This window comes from Emydura macquarii, unplaced genomic scaffold (genome assembly GCF_026122565.2).
Source record: "Emydura macquarii macquarii isolate MOO-44397 ecotype Brisbane River unplaced genomic scaffold, CSIRO-AGI_Emac_v2 contig_2422, whole genome shotgun sequence".
NCBI lineage: Eukaryota > Metazoa > Chordata > Testudines > Chelidae > Emydura > Emydura macquarii.
Window position 1 is genome coordinate 8,654,239 of NW_027132559.1, and position 20,756 is coordinate 8,674,994.

Sequence of the window (20,756 nt, forward strand, 5' to 3'; positions counted from 1 at the left end):
GACTCCAAGGTGATCCTGGCTATTTTAGTCCAGTAAGCCTAACTTCAGTACCAGGTGAATTGGTTGAAACTATAGTAAAGAACAGAATTATCAGACACATAGGTGAACATGGTATGTTGGGGAAGATTCAACATGGCTTTTGTAAAGGGAAATCATGCTTCACCAATCCGTTAGAATTCTTTGAGGGTTCAAAAACATGGACAAGGGTGTTCCAATTGATATATTTCATTAGGACTTTCAGAAAGCTTTTGACAAGGTCTCTCTCCAAAGACTCTTAAGCCAAGTAAGCAGTCATGGGATAAAAATGAAGGTCCATTCATGGATCAGTAACTGGTAACAAGACAGAAAACAAAGGATAGGAATAAATGATCAGTTTTCAGAATGGAGAGAGGCATTGGAGTTGGCAGCATCAAGTGCCAGTTTTAACATCTAGGCATTCCTTTCAACAATACAGCACAAAGCCGGCTCGAGCTCTCACCCAGACACCTGAGAAATTATATGCCACCCCTGTGTGTCTCCAAAAGGTGATACTTCCCCTCTAGCAAGCACAGAGTCTGAATGAAGAAAGAAGACTGTTTAATAAAAGGAGGGAAGTAACTCATCATTAATTTGGGAAAACAGCATTAGCAGGATTAATAAACATAACACCATGAGCAAACCCCGCATCCCAGAGTACATTGGGCAGTGTTCTTTGCCTCTCCTTTCTTTCTCCCCTGTACCCCACTCACTGTAGTTGTTCTTGGTCAATGATGACCCAGATTTCAGGGATGCATCACAGCGTGGTGGGGTGGGGGGAGGAGAAAGCGCCCTGCTTTCCCAGCCAGCTGTCACCACCACACCACTCGCCACTCCGCTGGCTGCCCTGCTGGCTGCCACGCCTGCCACTCTATCAGCTGTCCTGCTTGGCTGCTCATTGCTCCGCAGGCCGCTCCGCCAGTCACCCGCTAGCCACCCTGCCTGCTGCTCTGCTAGCCACCCCGCCAGCTGCTGTGCTGCACACCATCACCGTCTGCTACCACTTGCTTCTTCACTATGACCTCTGCAGATCAGTCTCTTGAGGTCCCACCCAGCTCTCTGATTCTCAGCTTTCAGAGATTTCAGCTTGCAGTGATTTCAGCTCTTAGTGAGTGAACCTCAATGCTGAAGCTGGCCAGGAACACTGTCCCACATAGATGATCTCAGCTCTAGTGAGCACTTAACAAAAAAAAAAGCCTCCTAATCTTAATCAAATCTTAATTAGCTTTATCTTTGAACAGTGGGAGGGGAAGGTTAAACTATGCCTGGAACTCTTAAGCAGAGCCCACACTTACAGGCAGGAATACCTGTCCCCACCCCGTGTCCATCTTGACAGGGTTCTGGCATCTGAGCCCCTTGCTTAGCCAGTTCGGTTTAGATGATAGCGACCCTTCCATCAGAATGGCTAAGCACAGTTCTCAAAGCTGCCCTTTGCTCATATAATAAGGGAAACATTTAATTATTCTGTATTTAACACTAGAGTGATTTCTAACCCAACACCAGCCAAAGGGATCATTTGAGCAAAGCAGTCCCATCATGCTGAGCACCTAAGCAGTATGGGTGTGCTAATGCAAATACAGTCTGGCACTGAGACTTGTTTCCATCCCCCCAGCCAGCTTGGAGGGGAGGCTTCATTCAGACTCTGCTTACAGAAATAAATAGCAGGCTCCCCCATGAATCTGTACTGAGACCTGTGCTGTTCAACATATTCATAAATGATCTGGAAAATGGGGTAAACAGTGAGGTGGCAAAGTTTGCAGATGATACAAAATTACTCAAGATATTTAAGTCCAAAGCGGACTGTAAAAAGTTACAAAGGCATCTCACCAAAGTGGATGACGGGGCAAGAAAATGACAGATGAAATTCAGTGTTGATAAATGCAAAATAATGCACATTGGAAAACATAATCCCAACTATTCATACAAAGTGATAGGATCTAAATTAGGTGTTACCACTCAAGAAAGAGATCTTGGCGTCATTGTGGATAATTCTCTGGAAACATCCACTCAATGTGCCAAAAGCTAACAGAATGTTAGGAATCATTAGCAAAGAGACAGAAAATAAGACAAAATATCATAATGTCACTCTAAAAATACACTGTATGCCCATACTTTGAGTACTGGGTGCAATTCTGGTCACCCCATCTCTTTAAAAAAAAAAAAAAAAGATATTAGAATTGGAAAACATAAAGGGAAAGGCAACAAAAATTATTAGGGATATGGAACAGCTTCCATATGAGGAGAAATTAAAAAGACTGGAACTGTTCTTAGAAAAGAGACGGACTAAAGGGCAATATGATAGAGGTCTATAAAATCATGAATGGTATGGAGAAAGTGAATAGGGAAATGTTATTTACCCCTTCACATAACACAAGAGCCAGGGATCACCCAGTGAAATTATTAGGCAGTAGGTTTAAAACTAACAAAAGGAAGTACTACTTCACACAACACATAGTCAACCTGGAGATGCCAGGGGATGGTGTGAAGGCCAAAAGCATAACTGGATTTGAAAAAAGAACTAGATAAGTTCATGGAGGAAAGGTCCCTTAATGTCTATTAGCCAAGATGTTCATGGACACAATCCTATACTCTGCGTGTCCCTAAATCCCTGACCGCTAGCCAGAAACTGGGACTGGACAACGGGATAGATCACACGATAATTGACCTGTTCTGTTCATGCCCTCTGAAGCATCTGGCACTGGCCACTGTCAGAAGACTGGATACTGGGTTAGATGGACCATTTGTCTGACCCAGTATGGCCGTTCTTATGTTCTTACTTATTTCACACTAGATGTGAGCAAAGCTTAATAATGCCAGTGACATAGCCAGTTCCCTACAAGTAAAATGATTCCTTTTCCTGAAGTCACAAGATTTTGAGTGTTCTTTTTCAGCTAGTGTCCCTATGTGTGCTCCACTGTAGGGCAGTAGCGCCCTCTGCACCTGGGAACCGAGATCTTCGGTAGCAGTGGCCACTGGACTACACATGCGCTTCTCCCCATCTTGCAGTGTGAGTGGTGTCTATATATTGCTGTGCAGTCCACCTGCCCTCAGTTCCTTCTCAGCTATCTTTTGTCTGTGATGGTTTTCTGAACAGAGCCCTTCCATACATCCATAGCCTTTAGTAGTAATAGTGTTTCTGTTATAACTTTCAGGCTATTAACAGTTTCCTTTATTTTTCTCTTTTCCCTGGAAAAAAAATTTCCATTGCTCTTCACTCCCCATTATTCTTTACCTTTGTGTATGTTTTCTTTTTTTCTACACCCTTCCTGATTGGGATGTCCTCTCTTTTTGGGGGTTATGCTTGGATCCACTGGGTTTAAGAGGTGCCTGTCCTGCTGTGAGGCCATCCCCATGAACGACAGGCACTCGCAGTGCATACATTGTCTCAGTGAGGGACACGTTGCACAAAAGTGTACCCACTGCCTCAACTTGAAGGCTCGGTCCAGAAAAGACTGTGAACTGAAGCTAAAACATTTACTTATGGAGAGCTCTCTGCAACCAGCCTCAAACACTGCCCCCACCCGATATCTCTGCTACATGGTGATCACTATCGAGGGTCATCAGCCGGCCCTTTCACTTTCATCACATATCACCAAGTGAAAATCTACTCTGTCCTACTCAGATGAAAATAAATGTCTAAGGAGTCGCATCAGAGAAAGACATCCCTGAGAGTCAGTAACTTCATCATCTTCAGGGGTGAGACTTAGCTCCCATGACCATCCAGGCACCTCTGGTAATGGCAGTAAGGAGAGGTCCAAGGACCCTAAAAGGGCAGGACTACCACTCGGGAAAGAAATGGACATGGCAAGACTTTTGGAATCGGTACCAACCACATCAACTAAAACAACTCTGAGTGCTTCAGCACTGACCAAACCACTGGCACCAACTACATCCATGGCACCAACTGTCCACCAATTACCCTACAGTTGACTCCACATCTCCTCTTGCAGGATGCAGGACGAATCCTCCATCCCAGTCTAGAATTCTTCCATCTGAAGGCATGGCTCTAGGATTTGGGGATGACCTGTTCAGAAGAGGTAAAAGATTCTTTTAAGTAGCAGACATGATACAAATTCATCAGACTTACTTCTATAAATGGAAAAGATTCTGGACTTGGTGAGACACTAAACATGACCCTGCAATGAACGCTCCTTTACCACTCATTCTAGACTACATTCTAGTGCTTGAAAGATCAGGACTGTCCATAAGCTCTGTTCATGTACACCTAGCCACCATCACTGCATTCCATCCCAAGATAGAAGATCATATTTACCTGCCCACTAACAAAAAGATTCCTTAAGGGCCTTCAAAACCTGTATCCTCAAATACGAGACCCCCGCTCCACCTTGGGATCACAGCCCAGTTTTGCACTATCTCACTGTCCCCCCCAAGTTCTTTTACATACGGCTATCTGTAAAAACAGCATTTCTCATTGCTATCACATTCGCACGATGGATAGGAGAAATAGGTGTCTTTCATGGAGTACTTGCCATACACAAACTTTGACAGAGACAAGGTCATGTTACGACCACACCCAAAATTCTTACCCAAGATGCCATCCTCTTTCCATCTAAACCAACCTATCCCCCTTCCCTCCCTCTTCCCAAAGCCAGAAGGCAACCAACATGAAGCTATGCTACACACCCTGGATGTCAGATGAGCATTAGCCTTTTATCTTATCAGAACTAAATCTAACAAGCAATCATTATGCTTATTCCTCTCTATTGCTGATAGATCAAAGGTATCAGTTGTAACCAAATGACATCTTTCCAAGTGGATCTCAGAGTACATCCTCCTTTGGTACCAACAACACAAACCGCGACCCTCACCTGGAGCTCAAATGAATTACACCTCGATTGCCTTTCTAAGCAATGTGCTGATTCTTAACTTTTGCAAAGCAGCCACTTGCGCATCCATGAAGACTTTTAGCCAACACTATGCCATTATCCATGATACGGCCTCAGAACACACTATCGTATCATCCTTGGTAGATGTCACTCTGAAGTTCCAGCTTTCCATCTAGGGGTAGTGCCCTACAGTCATCTACAGTGGAGCACCCATAGGGACACTACTTGAAGAAGAGAAGGTTACTCGTCCTGTGCAGTAACTGAGGTTCTTCAAGATGTGTATCCCTATCGGTGCTCTTCTACCTACCCTCCTCCCCTCTGCTTCTGAGTTCCAATGTAGATTCTGTGGTAGAGAAGGAATTGAGTGGTTGGACTGCACAGCGCTATATAGATGCTGCTCACAGTGCAAGATGGGGAGAAGCATATGTGCGGCCCAATGGGCACTGCTACCGAAGATCTCCAATCCCAGGCTTGGGGTGCTATCACACTTACAGTAGAGCACCCATGGGGATGCTACTGTGCAGCACCTATAGGGTGAGTAACCTCTCTTATGTTCAGGAGAGTGACTATGTAAAAATGGCAATTTCCTATGTACTGATCCATTCCCTATGCACATTTTTAGTTGTGTGTTTCTTTGACTGGTACTAATTAGTTTTTTAGTACTTTTTAGTCCTGTTGACAAAGCAGAGACAACACACTAATGGGGGATGTGCTGGACTGTAGTCCATTCATCTTCAATAGTTTTAGTTAAGTTATGATTGCAGCATCTCTATTACTGGTGATGATGGACAAGGTAAGAACTACAGTTTTAGTTTGTGCACTTCTGAGCAACTTCAACTCCCCGTGCCTCCCTTTTAAAAAAAAAAAAAATCAACTGGAAACAAAAATGCTTCTTCTTTCTCCATCAAATGTGGGATTCTGCCTCCAAAAAAATCAAACTGACCCCACGGAAGGAAAACTGGGTCCTTGATCAGCACCATTTCTATAATAGAGTTTCTATTATCTCATGGCCTTGAATGGTGAGAAATTCTAGCTTTATGTCTAGGCTTGGCAGAATTTGATTTTTATTTTTTATAATTTTGACAGATACTATTGATTTTTATTTTTAAATGTTTTTTAGATTTGTATTGATTTAAATTCTCACAGTTGTGGGAAATTAGGAAGGTTAAGCAATGGGGAGGATCTGACAATATTTATATAATGACAGTAGATGTTGACCCAGGATGTAAAAATTCGCTTAATTAACAATCCGTTTAAACGTCTAAAAATAGAATGGTTAAACAGTTTAATTCTGCACGCGTGAGGATGAGCGGAGTTGCGTTGGGCTTGGCTCCTCCCTGCGAGCGAGACCTGCCCAGATGCAGTTCTGCATGTGCAGGAGAGGGAGCAGTGCTGGGCTGGGCTCCTTCCCATCAAGGCTGGGCTGGGCTCCTACCCACTCAAAGAGCTAACGCTTTATTACTGTTAAAATACAAATTGTCAATGTCACATGTCAAAACATAGATACTCAATACCCTTAAATCAAACTCTTGAGTTCTCAAGCAGCATTTTTCTTACTTTGCCTCTCTGTACATTTCAATTATTATTGATGGAAGTATTTTTGTCAGTTTGTGTGTATGGTGAAATTGACATTTACCAAAATTTACTAATAAAATCTAATCTTTCCAAGCCTATTGATGTCATTGGAAAGGTTAAAATCCTAGCTTTCCAGTTGGATTCAACCTCTATCTTGAAAAGGTCCTGAAAGAAATGACTTTCAAGTCATATTTTTAAGAATAAAAAACTGTTTGTGGTTGTTCTCAGTGGGTTTTACGGCTCCCACCTGATCCTTGGACAGTTAGTTTCATGGTAACTAAGGGAACCTGGCTATACAAGTGAAAGAAGACAAAAAAACAATAACATTTCTAAAATAGATGGGAAGGGGGTAGTAGCATATGTGGCACATTCTGTTTTATTGGCACTCGTTTGGAATGACTTGCATTACTCACTTACTGCTCACCACTTAACAATTATTCAGTTATCCCAAATGTGTCCTGATAATACCTTCATGCCGCACCATGCCATAATGTATTCAGTCTCTCTCTTTGTGCCTGGATCAGATCCTCATGGTGACTTCAAAGGAGTTATACCTTTACACAGTGCTGAGGATCTGCCCCTCTATGTTTTTTTCCTCCACCTTATTCGTGTATATGTAATAATAATTCAAAAATTGTAAAAGGAAGTATCTGGTTGAGGGCCACTTTACCCTTTATAACTATACACACAGTGTCTATTGTAACCTGTTCATTAACAATCCCATATAATTATCAACATAAATGAACTTTCCATTACTTTATCCACATTCTAACAAGTTATAGTAGATGATTAACAGATAATTACATGAAAGAGGGGAAATAGGGTCTCAATATCACAAATACTCTGTTTGGGTTATATTAAAAGTTGGGGCAAGCATAAAATAAGACAAATAAATATTTATATATTTAAATATTCTACATTCCTTAGTATTGGTTAGTCTTCAGTAAATAATAAATTCAATAAATACTTCATAAAGTATTATGTTCAGTTTTTTGTTCATGCTTTCAAAGAGATTTAGACAAAATGAAGAGAGTTTGAGGAAAACAGCAAAAATAAGAGATATGGAAAATAAGATCTATTAGTAAAAGTTAAGAGAGCTGGACATGTTCACTCCAGATGATTGAGATGTGTTACCTGTCCACAATAGGGATGCTATAAATAGGCCAGGTATCAGTTTTTTAGCCAGTGAAGAGCAAAAAAAACAATGGCTTTATGTTGCAATTGGTAATTTATGTTCAGTGTATTAGGTAAAACTTGTAAGTATAAGTACTTGTTACCAAAGGAAGTTGTGAAATCACAGTCATGATTATATTCATGGCTAAATATCCATCTATTAGGTGTTCAGTATGCCCTGATGCAAGGGAAATGGATTAATGACCCATTAAAGGTCCTTTCCGGGTCCTATGATTCTTGGAAATTCTCACAAATTTCAGTGGACTGAAGTGAAGTAAATAAACTTCCCTTTTTAACATTTTTTTAAAACATTTTTTAATATTTTAACTTTTTTTTAACATTTTTAACATATTTTTGAAGCAAAGTTCAAAACTTTATTTTGAAGTAAATAAACCTTCCTTTTTAACATTTAAAAACATTTTAACATGTTTTTAAACATTTTTTGACATTTTTTAAAAACAGCAAATACGCTTGAATCTGTCCAAAAAAAAAAAAAAGAATACAAAAGTAAAGCAGAGAGGAACAAAATAATGACAAACTGACATGCACCATAAAGGCTGTGAATATATGGCACAAAGAGAGATTTTAATAGACTTGTTTTCTCAAGTACTCTATAAAAACATTTTAAAAGGAATTACTATTCTTATAGGATATGTTTATTAACAAAGCACTCTTTTAGGAATAATAAAGTCATTTTGTGAATTTTTCCCTTCAAGAAGCATGTTTGGTTCATACACACACATACTGGAACTCAGCTAGCTGAAAGTAGGGGCAGAGCTGAGCAGATCCTCAGCCGATGACAATTGTCCTCTGCTTTGCTCCTCTTCTTTTCAGTGTCAGACCTTGTCATATATTATTAACATATAATGCTGCCTTACAGTTAACTGCTTAAAAAATTGACCACTATGAAGAATTTCATAATAATATTTTATAAACTAGTTAGCAGATGTTCTCACTTTGTATTGAAGTGCTCTGTACCTATCTAACACTGTATGCATTTGCATTTTTTAAAATTAATTGTAGGAATTTCAAGATGTTAGCCTACTAGATTTCAGCTGCTGTCCAATATGACCACTGATAATTACCAGTGAATGTGTGCTAGTGATATTAAGCAGATATCCAAAACTAGGTAAATAAAACTGCATTGCTATGCATGAATTTTTCATTAGGTAATGGATTTTTCAATAGGTGCTTGACTCCTGATGCAGAGACTCGTCCAGACATAGTCGAAGTCAGTTCAATGATATCTGATGTGATGATGAAGTATTTAGATGACTTGTCCACTTCCCACTTTGCCTTGGAGAAGAAGCTGGAGCGCGAGAGGAGACGCACCCAGAGATATTTCATGGAAGCTACTAGGAATGCAGTGACTTGTCACCACCAGCTTGCCATCTCATCTCATGTAAGTACATGAGTTAGGGTTTTCTTTTTATTATTATTATTACTATTACTATTATTTTATCACACAGTGCTATGCGTGTACATTTTGTGGACTAATAAAATATATGCATTTCTCAATTGTCTTATAAGCCTATTGTCTTATAAAAATTAAAGTTGAAATCCATGCAGGTTTTTAAATTTATTTTAAACTTGTTATTAATTAATTTTTCTGTGTGCATACAAATATAGTAGCAGTTACAATATCTTAAAAACTGCCTTCATCCCATATTGAAAATGGCATCAAACAGACTGAAATATGTAGGTTCCTGGATTCTGAATAGAATCTGTTAATGTTTAATTATGTATGCAAGTTTTTGAATGATTAGTGAATTTCAAAATGTACACATGGCTGCGGTGGAATAATTCCGTGTATGATTCAGTAACATTGGCCCCTAGAAAGTGGCACCTACACATATTTAATTTTTAATTACAGGTTGGTAGATAGAGAGCAGTGATGCTGATAATGTATTTGCTAAGTTTGTCATGCTATCTGATATAGTTCCTTAGAAACATCTTTTGCAGTTCTTTCATTTTGCTTCAGGCTTTGTTTTGTGAGCTTGTGTTTAGTGAGCTTAGTCAAGGATTTCAGTGTTTTACTTAATGAAGGTCAGCTCATATGAATTCTTGGAGAATTTACTGAAAAAATTGATAGAAAAAAGTTTTCCACATTAAAAACTCATAGTATAAATTATTATTAACTCAAGAAAAAAGTAAAGTTATGATAATTTATACAGGTATTCTAGTAGGTTCAGTAATCACATCTCTCTGAGGAGGTCACTCTTTAACTCTTCTATTATTTCAGCTCACCCTTATATCTCTCACTGAAAATTCGCTGTCTCCTAGGAAAAGATTGACAGTAGCTCCCAGTCCCCAGCCAGTGGATTTCTTAAAGATGCTTCCTTGTATTCATCACTAGCTCAGTATATTATTTCATGGAACTAGTAACTTATTTTTGCATTCTGTAGTGTTGCCTTAATTTTCCAAACCTGTCACTCCAATAAAACCATCTTTATTAAATTATTCTGATTCACATTCTTTTTTAAAATGTAAAGGGACACCAACACACACCACATTGGTGTGAAATTTTTGTGCTATGGTTAGAAGTCATTCGTGATGATTTTAACTGAAAGAAGGTATTGGGGAAAATATTTCCCCCCCCACCCCACCCCACCAGCCCCAGTTTGCTTATTTTCCACATATGAAAGCACTTTGATTATAGTCATTTTCAGTAACTTTGGATGGTCAGTTTCATTTCCTGTCTCTCCACTGCTGTCATCATGCACAGCTCTGGAAGAGCTCTTAGCGCACTTGCCAGTCTTGGAAAATGATATATAAATAGGCAATTAAAAACTAAAAATGCCTTTATTTTTATATACGTACTTTATGTAACAGTATGAAACCAAACAACTTATATTTAAATAATCTCCTAATGACTGTAATAACTTGAGTTCACTTTGCTTAACTTTAACAAAACTGTCATATAAAATACAAATTTTCTTAGAGTCAAATCCTGGTTCTGGTTCTGGTTCTGTAATATTAAGGGGCACCTAGGAGCCTTACTGCCATGTATGCTTGCCTTTTACCTGGATGACCAATCTGGAGAACCTTTAGGCTTCAGTCCACGACTGGGGTCTATAATGCTGCTCAGTGAGAAGCTTCTGCAAATGATTTCCCCATCTTCCTGAGTGCCCCTTATTAGATCCTGATCCTGTTTGTGTACAACACAGAGGATGCAGAAGCTACTGCATCCTCCCATGGATTTCCTGTCTTGGCTAGGGAGTGGCTCAAAAATGAAATTCCTTGACATTTTTATTTTAGAAAATTGATACTTTGTAGGGGTTGAATGGGAGAGAAGTTGTAATCTCGCTGCCCTTCAATTGCCTTATGGCATGTGGGGTTCTTTGACTTTTATGGCCCTTGAATACTGTCATAAGCTGAAAGTTCTATCATAACAACATGTCATATGTAGCATAATTCACCACACTGCCACAGAATTGTGCTCCAGAATCTGAGCTTCTTCTGTGAATGGTTGCAAACGTATTCCGCTGAGGTTTGTGCATGCCCAGCTCATGGAAGCCAGAGAACTTTGCTTAGCAGTAACTGTAGGAGCAGTGCTCATGCCCTCTGGTCCCATAGCCCCAGCCTATGACTATTTAAAAGTGGTGTCATGCCAACCTCCCTCAGTTCCTTCTCACTACCGGCAGCTTGAGTTGGAATGTTCTGTGTTGTGTTTCACCTCATACTTTTCTATCAGTGTTTCTATAATTGTGTTGTATATGGGTGAGTTATTTATTGTTAGTTACAGCCAGTACCCTTAGGTTTAGATAGCTAGTAGTTAAGTAAGATTTAGTCTGTTGGGATGCTCTCGCCAAGTTTTAAATATTGTGGGGTTGCTACCCTTAATACTGACCCCCACACACAATGAGTTTATTGTGCCTAGGAGAACAGCACATTAAGGAAAGGTGCTCCATTTGCAAGTCATTTAAGTTGAGAATGCAGGTTGTGAGAGACTTGTGCATCAAGCAACACCTTGTGGAGCAGGCCACGTGTCTTCCTTTGATGCTGGGAACCTCCACAGATTGTCCAGTCCTGCAGAGACCTTCAGAGCCAGTACGAGATTTTGTTCCAGGGCCAAAGTCTGATATCTCTCCTAGGGGGGAAGAGAGATTGTTCTCCTTCCTTTGGTCCTCCAAGAAAAAGCTCTCCAGTGCAGACCACATTTGCAGGATCAGTTCTGGCTCTGGTTTTGGTGCCGATACCTGATCCGGTTCTGAAGGGAGTGCAATGCCCCTCCTAGTACTCAAGACATCAACTACTCTACCATCCTTGGCACCAACGCAACATACATATTGGCATGAGACTTGCTCCATCTGGGGTGGCTCCTCCATTGCTGTTGGATGACTTGGAGGGTTTGTCGAGATCTAACTCAGGGACATCTTCCCCCTCTCCCTCATCTTCAAGGCACTGCTACTGAAACTCATTGAGACCTCCTATAAATCACCATCAGTGATCAGCACGACTCTTGCAGTAAGGGCTCTCGGCACAGTGCCTACTGGCTACCAATGACCTATCCTTCTCCTGAATGGCCTCCTTGGAAAGCTTGGGATGTTCCTCAATCTACAGGATCCCAATCCTTGGCCCAGTCCAGGGCTAGGTCTCCAATCCCATCTGTAGTCTTCCCTCTTGAGCCACTTACATTGCAGACACAGACTTAGTTGCTCCCCCTGAGCTGGTTCAGCCTGAGTTATTTTTACAGAGGCAAGTGCTCCAACAGGGGGCTCCATTGGCCCCATTTCCTTCCTCCTCACTGCTGATTCCACAGTGCCAGACACCTCTTCCCCTCTGCCTGAGAATTTTAAGTCATATCAGGATCTCCTGAGGCAAATGACTTCAGCCTTGGGCATTCAGGCCAAGTTTGTGCAGGAGAGTACTGATAAATAGTATTATGTCTCTATGCAAGGTTTTGAGTGCTTCTGTTCATACCCAGCCCCTAACTCTCATTGTGTAATGAGAGATTATGGCAGGGGAGATCCAAGTCTATACTGAAGAAAAAGAATTTAAGAGGCTGGATTTGATGGGGAGAAAAATTTATTCAGCCTCATCATTACAATTGTGCACTGTGAATCAGCAGTTCTGTTACCTCAGGATGACTTTGTAAATTGGGAGGCTATGTTCAGGTTTACTGATAAATTGCCAGAATCCTCTAGGGAAGAGTTTAAGGTGTTCATTATTGAATGCCAACTGATGGCCAAGACGTCATTGCAATCAGCATTGGATGTGGTGGATGTTTCTTCCAGAATTATGGCCTCAGCTATAACTGAGAGAAGGGACTCATGGTTACAGAACTTCGGCATAGCTCCTGAGCTCCTACAACACATGCTGTACTTATATTTCGATGGTTGGCTTTTATTTTCTGAGAAAACTTCTGAGATACAACACTCTTTTAAGTTTTAACTCTGTGTTCATCGGGGTTATACCCCAGCCATAAAGATATGGAGCCATTATGGAGGTCAACAGCAGCAATATAGTTCGTAGTGATACTTCTGGCAGCTGTGCTACCCTGCTAGGCAGCAAGATTTCTCTAGGGAGGGACATAAGTCACAGAGGAGGAGACCTTCTGGGTCCAGTTTTAACCAGCCAGCCCATACTTTGCCAGCTTTGAGTGCACAGCCATGTTGACTTGCATATTGAGAGCAGCATTCCAGTCATGAACTCCCCAATTGTATTTCCACCATTTAGGAACAGGCTGTCTCTGTTCTAGTGCTTGGGAAACAATAACCATGGACAAATGGATCCTAAACACTGTGGGATAGGTTTATGCCATCCAGTGTCTTTCCATTCTCCCTTCCCATCCCTCTATCCCATCCTCTTCAGGGACCCCTCTCATAAGTTACTGCTCCTTCAGCAGGTCCAGGCTCTGTATGCTTTGGGAGCCATAAAGGAGGTTTCCTTTCAGCAGCTGGGAAAGAGATTCTACTCATGGTACTTCCCAATACCCAAGTCCAAAGGAGGAATTAGACCTTTCCTCAATCTCTGCAATCTCAACAAGTACATCAAGCACATGAGATTCCACATGATTACCATAGCTACTATTCTCCCTGCTTTGAATCACAGTGACTGGTTTGCTACTCTTGATCTTTAGCTTACTTCCATGTGGTGATTTTCTTGAGCCACAGGAGGTTTCTGAGATTTTGTAGTGTCAGGTCAGCATTATCAGTACAGAGTATTTCCCTTTGGCCTGGCCTTGGCTCCATGTGTATTTACCAAATGCATGGCTAGTAGCAACATATCTCAGCAAAAGAGGAATTCATGTCTTTCCATACCTGGATGATTGGTTAGTGAGGGGCAAGTCCAGAGAGCAAGTCTTCTGTCATATCCAATTTACACTATGTCTTTTCATTTGTCTTGGACTAATTTTGAACAAGGGAAAGTCATCATTAATATACCAACACAAAAAATTGAGTTAATTAGAGCCCTGCAAGATTCTACAAGTTCAAGGATATTACTGCTGAACAGCCAGTTTCATGCAATTAATCACCTATGTTTGTCCCTCCACTCTCACCCATCATCTACAATCAGTGTATGCCTGAAGTTGTTAGGTCATATAGCTGCATACACTTATATGGTCCAGCATGCAAGACTGCACCTTCGTCCTCTTCAGGACTGACCTGAAGTTGGAATATCTCCCAAATTGTCAGTTGTTGGATGGCCAAGTACAAGTGCCATCGTCCATTCTGGAATCCCTAGAATGGTGGACGGATCAGATCAATGTTTGAAAATGTGTTCTCTTTGCCCATACTTCTCTGATCAGGACTATAGTTACTGATGCCTCTACAATGGGTTGGAGAGTGCATCTGGGGGCATTGAAGGTCAAGGAAGGGGAAGAGCATATTTCGATACAGATTGGCTCACCTAGTGAGGAGGACTTTAAACTAGGTTTGATGGAGGCAGGAAACAAAAGCCCACAGGTAAGTCAAAAACATGAAGATCTGGGAGAAGGGTCAGAATCTGGGGGGAGCATGGGCTGTTATAGCAGGGATAAGTGAGAGACGAGAGAACATAAAGGGAAAATCAAATTATATCTTAAATCTCTGTGTACTAATGCAGGAAGTATAGAGAAAAAGCAGGAAGATCTAGAAATGCTAGTTAATAAACACAACTATGACGTAGTTGGCATCACAGAGACTTGGTAGGATAATATACATGACTGGTATATTGGGATAGAAGGGTATAGCTTGTTCAGAAAGGGAAAAAAGGGAAAAAGTGTTTCCTTATACATAAAAAATGTATGCACTTGGACTGAGGTTGAGATGGAAATAGGAGACAGACTTGTTGAAAGTCTTCAGGTAAGGATAAAAGGATTAAAAAACAAGGATGATTTCATGGTAAGGGTCTGCTACAAATCACTAAACCAGGAAGAAAAGTAATTGAGGCTTTTTATAAAAAAACTAACAAAATCATCCAAAGCACATGACTTGGTGGTGATGGTGGACTTCAGTAACCCAGGCATCTGTTGGGAAAATAACACAGCAGGGCACAGATTATCCAACAAATTTTTGGAATGTATTGGAGACCATTTTTTATTTTAGAAGGTGGAGAAAGCTATTAGGGGAGAGGCTGTTGAGAAATAGGGAGGAATTGGTTGAGAATTTGAAAGTGGAAGGCAGTTTGGGTGGAAGTGATCATGAAAAGGTAGAGTTTGTGATTCCAAGGAATAGTAAGAGGGAAATAATAGTACGATAACAGTACGATAAAAATAATGGATTTCAAGAAGTCAGACTTTAGCAAACTCAGGGAGTTGGTAGGTAAGATCTCATGGGAAGCAAGTCTAAGGGGAAAAACAGTTCAAGAGAGTTGGCAGTTTTTTAGAGAGACATTATTAAGGGCACAAGAGCAAACTATCCCACTGCGTAGGAAAGATACAAAGACCACCCTGGCTTAACCAGGAGAAATCAGTGATCCAAAACGCAAAAAAGAGCTCTATAAAAAGTGGAAACTAGGTCAAAAAAGCCTCAGCTGTTGTCATTTGATTTGAAGGAACTGGGCACGGGTGGGGGTAAGGGTGGGGAAAGAGGGGTTGAGGCAGCACGACTCTTAAATAGTTATGGGAGATTCTGTAGGGCCAAAGAGTGCGAGTGCTGCCCTCTGGGTACTGCTAGGCAAAGTTTCCAGTTTCAGAGGACTGGGTATACACACATCTGAGTGGAATACACATCTGCACCCACATCTTGAAGAATAATTGTTACAGTACAGATAGGAAATTATTGTTTTAATTTAAAATACCACTTATCTTTTGAGGTTTTGAAAATAATCCTGAAATATAATGTAGTGTAGACTGATGCATGGTCATCTGCCTGGGGAAAATCTAGAAAAATAGAGAAAAAAAATTAATCATTTTAGGTTGTTCCCATTTTACAGGGTTCAAAATTGATCCATTTTCTGTTTTGCAAAATTTTGTGTGTTTTTATAGACAATTTTATCAAACTTTTTTATTATGAATTTTTTTTCTGAAAATCTGGTTTTCAATAAGAATTTCTGGTAAATAAAAAAATTTCAATAACTATTTAAAAATCATTTTGTTAAAAATTCAGTATAAAGCATCACTGAAAAACTGATGAAAAAGGAAAATTTTGATAGTATAAACAATTTTTTCTGATTTTTTTTTTTTTTAAAAGGCTATTTTTGACCCAAAAAATTGAAAAATTTCAAACAGCTTAGCAGTAGTTCTGTGAAATGTAGAAAACCTCTCATCTCAGTCAGGGCTACATGGACTCCACAGCCATGCAGTTTGTCATTTTTCCAAGATGCTATGGAATTCTATATATTGCTACAGTCATCTGTCTGCCATTTTGTTTTCTGGCTCCCTAGCCTGCTGGAACCTGCTTGCAGCTGCCTCTTCAGCCCCAGCTTTCCTACAGTGTGTAGTTAATTGGATTGCATCGCATGTTGTCTGTGTGGTCCATGGAGCTAGACAGCAGGGATTTACTGGAGCCAGAGCTAGAATCTGTCTTGTAGCAAGGGAGAGAGGTGAGATGGAAGTGGAGGCTGGTAAGGGGAGATCAGTGGAGAAGCTAAGGCCTGGGAACTGGAGCTGCAGCACCTAAAGAACATAATGTTGTCTCTTTTCTAACAGCAGACACTCAAAGTTAGAGCCCCCATGGTATCCAGTTGGGAGCAGAAATTGGTGATAGGTATTTCTTTGTTGCAATTTTGTTTATTTACAAAGAATGTACAAAATCCTGTGTTTCTGAATGCAGAAGGAATCAAATAGCAGGGAACAGCTTCTTTTGCTAACAGTACCAAGAACACTTTCAGCCTGCACCTCTGACCTAAATACTTCTCTCCAGGTTTCTTTCAGGTTCACCTACATGCTTTCAGCTGCTCTTTTCAGCTGTCTCTCTCACACTCAGTCTGTTCTTGTCTGACCTCACTTTCTGCATGATCTCTTTTTGAATATACAATCCTATCCAAAATAATACTTTGCCAAAAGCTCCTGGGCAGGTTCACACACTCATTTTATCTTAGGTGGGACTTATGCTTACAGTTCTGTTAACTGAAGGGTGAGTTCACAACTACCAATCTCAGTGGGGTTTTAACTCAACCCATAACAGTAAACATAAAACCCATTCTAGAAAATAATTATTGTGAAAAATAATCATTAACAAATTTTACATCCATTAGTATTCTTGCCAGCAAGTTAAAGAAGTTTGGGTTGGTTGAATGGACTAAAAGGTGGATAGAAAGCTGGCTGGATCGTAGGGCTCAACAGGTAGTGATCAATGGCTCAATATCTAGATGGCAGCCGATATCAAGCGGAGTGCTCCAGGGATCGGTCCTGGGGCTTGTTTTGTTCAGCACCTTCATTAATGATCTGGTTGGACTGCATCCTCAGCAAGTTTGCAGGTGACACTAAGCTGGGGGGAGAGGTAGATATGTTGGAGGGTAGGGATAGGATACAGAGTGACCTAAACAAATTGGAGGATTGGTCCAAAAGAAATCGGATGAGTTTCAAAAACAACAAGAGCAGAGTCCTGCACTTAGGACTGCTACAGACAAGGGACCAACTGGCTAAGCAGCAGTTCTGTAAAAAAGGACCTGTGTGTTACAGTGGACAAAAGCTGGATATGAGTCAATAGTGTATCCTTGTTTCCAAGAAGGCTAATGGCATATTGGGCTGCATTAGTAGGAACATTGCCAGCAGATTGAGGGAAGTGATTATTCCCCTCTATTTGGCACGGATGATGCCACATCTGTAGTATTGTGTCCAGTTTTGGGCCCATTCTACAGAAAGGATATGGACATATAGGAGAGAGTCCACTGGAGGACAACAAAAATTATTAGGGGGCTGGGGCACATGATTTATGAGGAGAGGCTGAGGGAACTAGGCTTGTTTAGTCTGCAGAAGAAAAGAATGAGGGGGGATTTGATTGCAGCCTTTAACTACCTGAAAGGGGGTTCCAGGGAGGATGGAGCTAGGCTGTTCTCACTGGTGGCAGATGACAGAACAAGGAGCAACAGTCTCAAGTTGCAGTGGAGGAGTTCTAGGTTGGACGTTAGGAAAAACTTTTTCATTAGGAGGGTGGTGATGCACTGGAAGGGGATACTTAGGGAGGTGGTGGAATCTCCATTCTTAGAGGTTTTTAAGGTGCGGCTTGACAAAGCCCTGGCTGGGATGATTTAGTTGGGATTGGTCCTGCTTTGAGCAGGGGTTGGACTAGATGACCTCCTGAGGTCCCTTTCAACCCTAATCTTCTGTGATTCTATGATTTTCCATTATGTACCATATTTATACATGTTTATGTGAGGTAGAGAGAATGGACATGAAGAGTATTTAATAGTGATAGAAATACATTAATGTTGTCCTGAAATAGAAGATTTGCTAGTGCAGAATTTGTTCCTATAATGCTGGGGCCTGAGTATAATCAATCTTTCGTGAATAATGATATCATAATACTGATATTCAAAATACTTTGTGCTATTTTTCACCTTTTCTTCTAAAGACTTTGATTATCTAAAGAACATAAGTAGCTAAATATGGATTTAGAAACTTAACTTTAGACACCCAGGTTTGAAAAACTTGGCCTTTGTTTGTCAGGCATCTAACATTTAATAGGATCTGTACAAAAAAATTAAAGTAAGTTACTTTTATACAATTACTTTAGAAATATCTATTTGATTACATAGTCACCATCCATTATTATTTCATGATGGCACACGATCTCAGGAGTTGGTTACTTAGCTGTAATTCTTAGAAGCTCTGGGGAAGCGAATGCATCACATTCCCTGGAACATATATATAGGATGTAATTTTTCTAACTGCCAATTTTTTTCAACGTAAAATATCAAAATTCAAAAAACAATTCAAGCTAAAACTGACATTTTTGCTGAAAGTTCTGCAGGAAATCCCAACATTCCAAAATTTCTTTACATTCCAAATCAGAACTAAGAGTTGAAATTTTGGAATTTCTCACAGAGTGGAAATTTCTCAATGTTTTGATCTGGAAGTGTTCCAAACGTTTTGTTTTGATAATGTCCAAACATTTTTATTGATTATGTAAAATTGTTTCATTTTGAAAATGTCAAAACGTAATACAAAATATTGCATATTATACACAATGGTAAAATATATAGCTATAAATACTGTAATATTAAAAGTAATATTATAAAAATCAAAATGAAATAAAACAATAGTCCAATGAAACATTTTGACATTTAAATTAAATGTTTTTATTAAATAAAATGAAAATGACTTTTTTCCCACTGAAAGTTTAATAAAAATCCACACATTCCTGCAGACGTTTCAACTGCATTTTCTGATGGATAACTTATTTTGAAATTTTTTTAACCACCTGTAGTTCAATTGTTCTCTAAAATTATGTAGAGAGATAAGTACTGATTGAGGTCTTTTACATGCTTTGATTAAGGGCCAGAAGTCAGGTATGCCCTTTTCATTTTAATCAGACCCTCTTTGTGGTCACACAAAAAGCTGAAAAAAATACAAACTTGAAGCTTTTTGTACTTTCCAATAATCTGCATAAATAGATATTTTTTCAGCCTTCACAGTTTTCAGTGCCTTCTTTGAAGGATTGTCCTTTCTTCCATTTCTGCAATTGTGATTTGGGCATTTTGGTGCCTATCTTTTATTTCACTATTCCATTGGGAGCTGAGCCTCAATTTATTTTTACATGAATGATGTCATTTAAATAAACTTTATTTTTAACTTGACGTAGTCAAGTATTCTGCCTTTTTGGATAGGTTCAAAAATCTTTGTGTAACCTGAATATAAGAGCTCCCTTCCTGAAGTGCATTGGGATCTCTTTGCACTGTTCCACCAACACAAAGCAGCTTTAAAGTCAGTGTAACGTCTGGAATCCTGCAGTGGTATAGAAGCAGCTCCTACACTTTCCTTCCCAGTGAACGACAAGTGGCATGGCCAGTGGGAAGAAACATGGCCTGAGCTTTTCTGTGTCCCAGTAATCCCTGGTTGCAGTAACTGCCCCTTGAGGCCATTGGCAGCTGATGTCCTGAAAAGCAGCGGTAATTTACACAATAAAACAGGACAGTTACACAATCAACTTAGAATCAGGGGAGTTCAAAGTGACTTAATTCCACTTTTGCCTTGCAATCCTCTGCCATCTCTAAACTGAGCTCTGAACTCCCTAGCCAGAGTTTAAGGATGTGGCCGTACTTATGATAACCTTGCTTGTTCACAAGTATCATCACTTACAGTACAAGGTAAAAATATAGTTAGCAAAACAGTTATGAGTTTGTTGTTTTTACTTTTGTCCGCTCAGGAACACAAATAAGAATTGAATTAGTTTAATGTTTATTTTTGTTTTCCTCTTCATTTTCCTCTTCATCTAGTGCCTAGATGTATCTTTTGTTTGATGGATTTGAGTATTATTCATTGATGAGGGTTAAATTAAATACAATTTCAGCCAGTCAGATACCAGTTCATTCCTAAAAGTATTTTTCTTTTAAAGCAATTGTGCATGTATGCATAGGCTGATCTCTTATTAGTTGAAGCAAATAATATGTTTATTTTCAAATCATGCAGAATGCAACTAGTTATTAATGTTACAGTGAACATAATACAATCTTGACTTTAATTTAAAATATGTACACCTTGTATTTGTTTTGACTACAGTTTCATTGAGGCAGCTTACATCTGCACTGATGTTCTCAATTTTTTTTAATTTTAAAATG

At 39.8% G+C, this 20,756-nt stretch overlaps 1 protein-coding gene across 4 annotated transcripts in view; it reads left to right on the forward strand.

Moving 5' to 3' along the window:
• Positions 1-20,756, forward strand: part of NEK10 (NIMA related kinase 10) — a 163,276-nt gene that overhangs the window by 92,658 nt on the left and 49,862 nt on the right. For all 4 annotated transcript variants that reach the window (XM_067561623.1, XM_067561620.1, XM_067561621.1 and 1 more), the window contains one exon: positions 8,799-9,012. In XM_067561623.1, the coding sequence (XP_067417724.1) occupies positions 8,799-9,012 (214 nt within the window). The remainder of the gene's footprint in view (positions 1-8,798; positions 9,013-20,756) is intronic.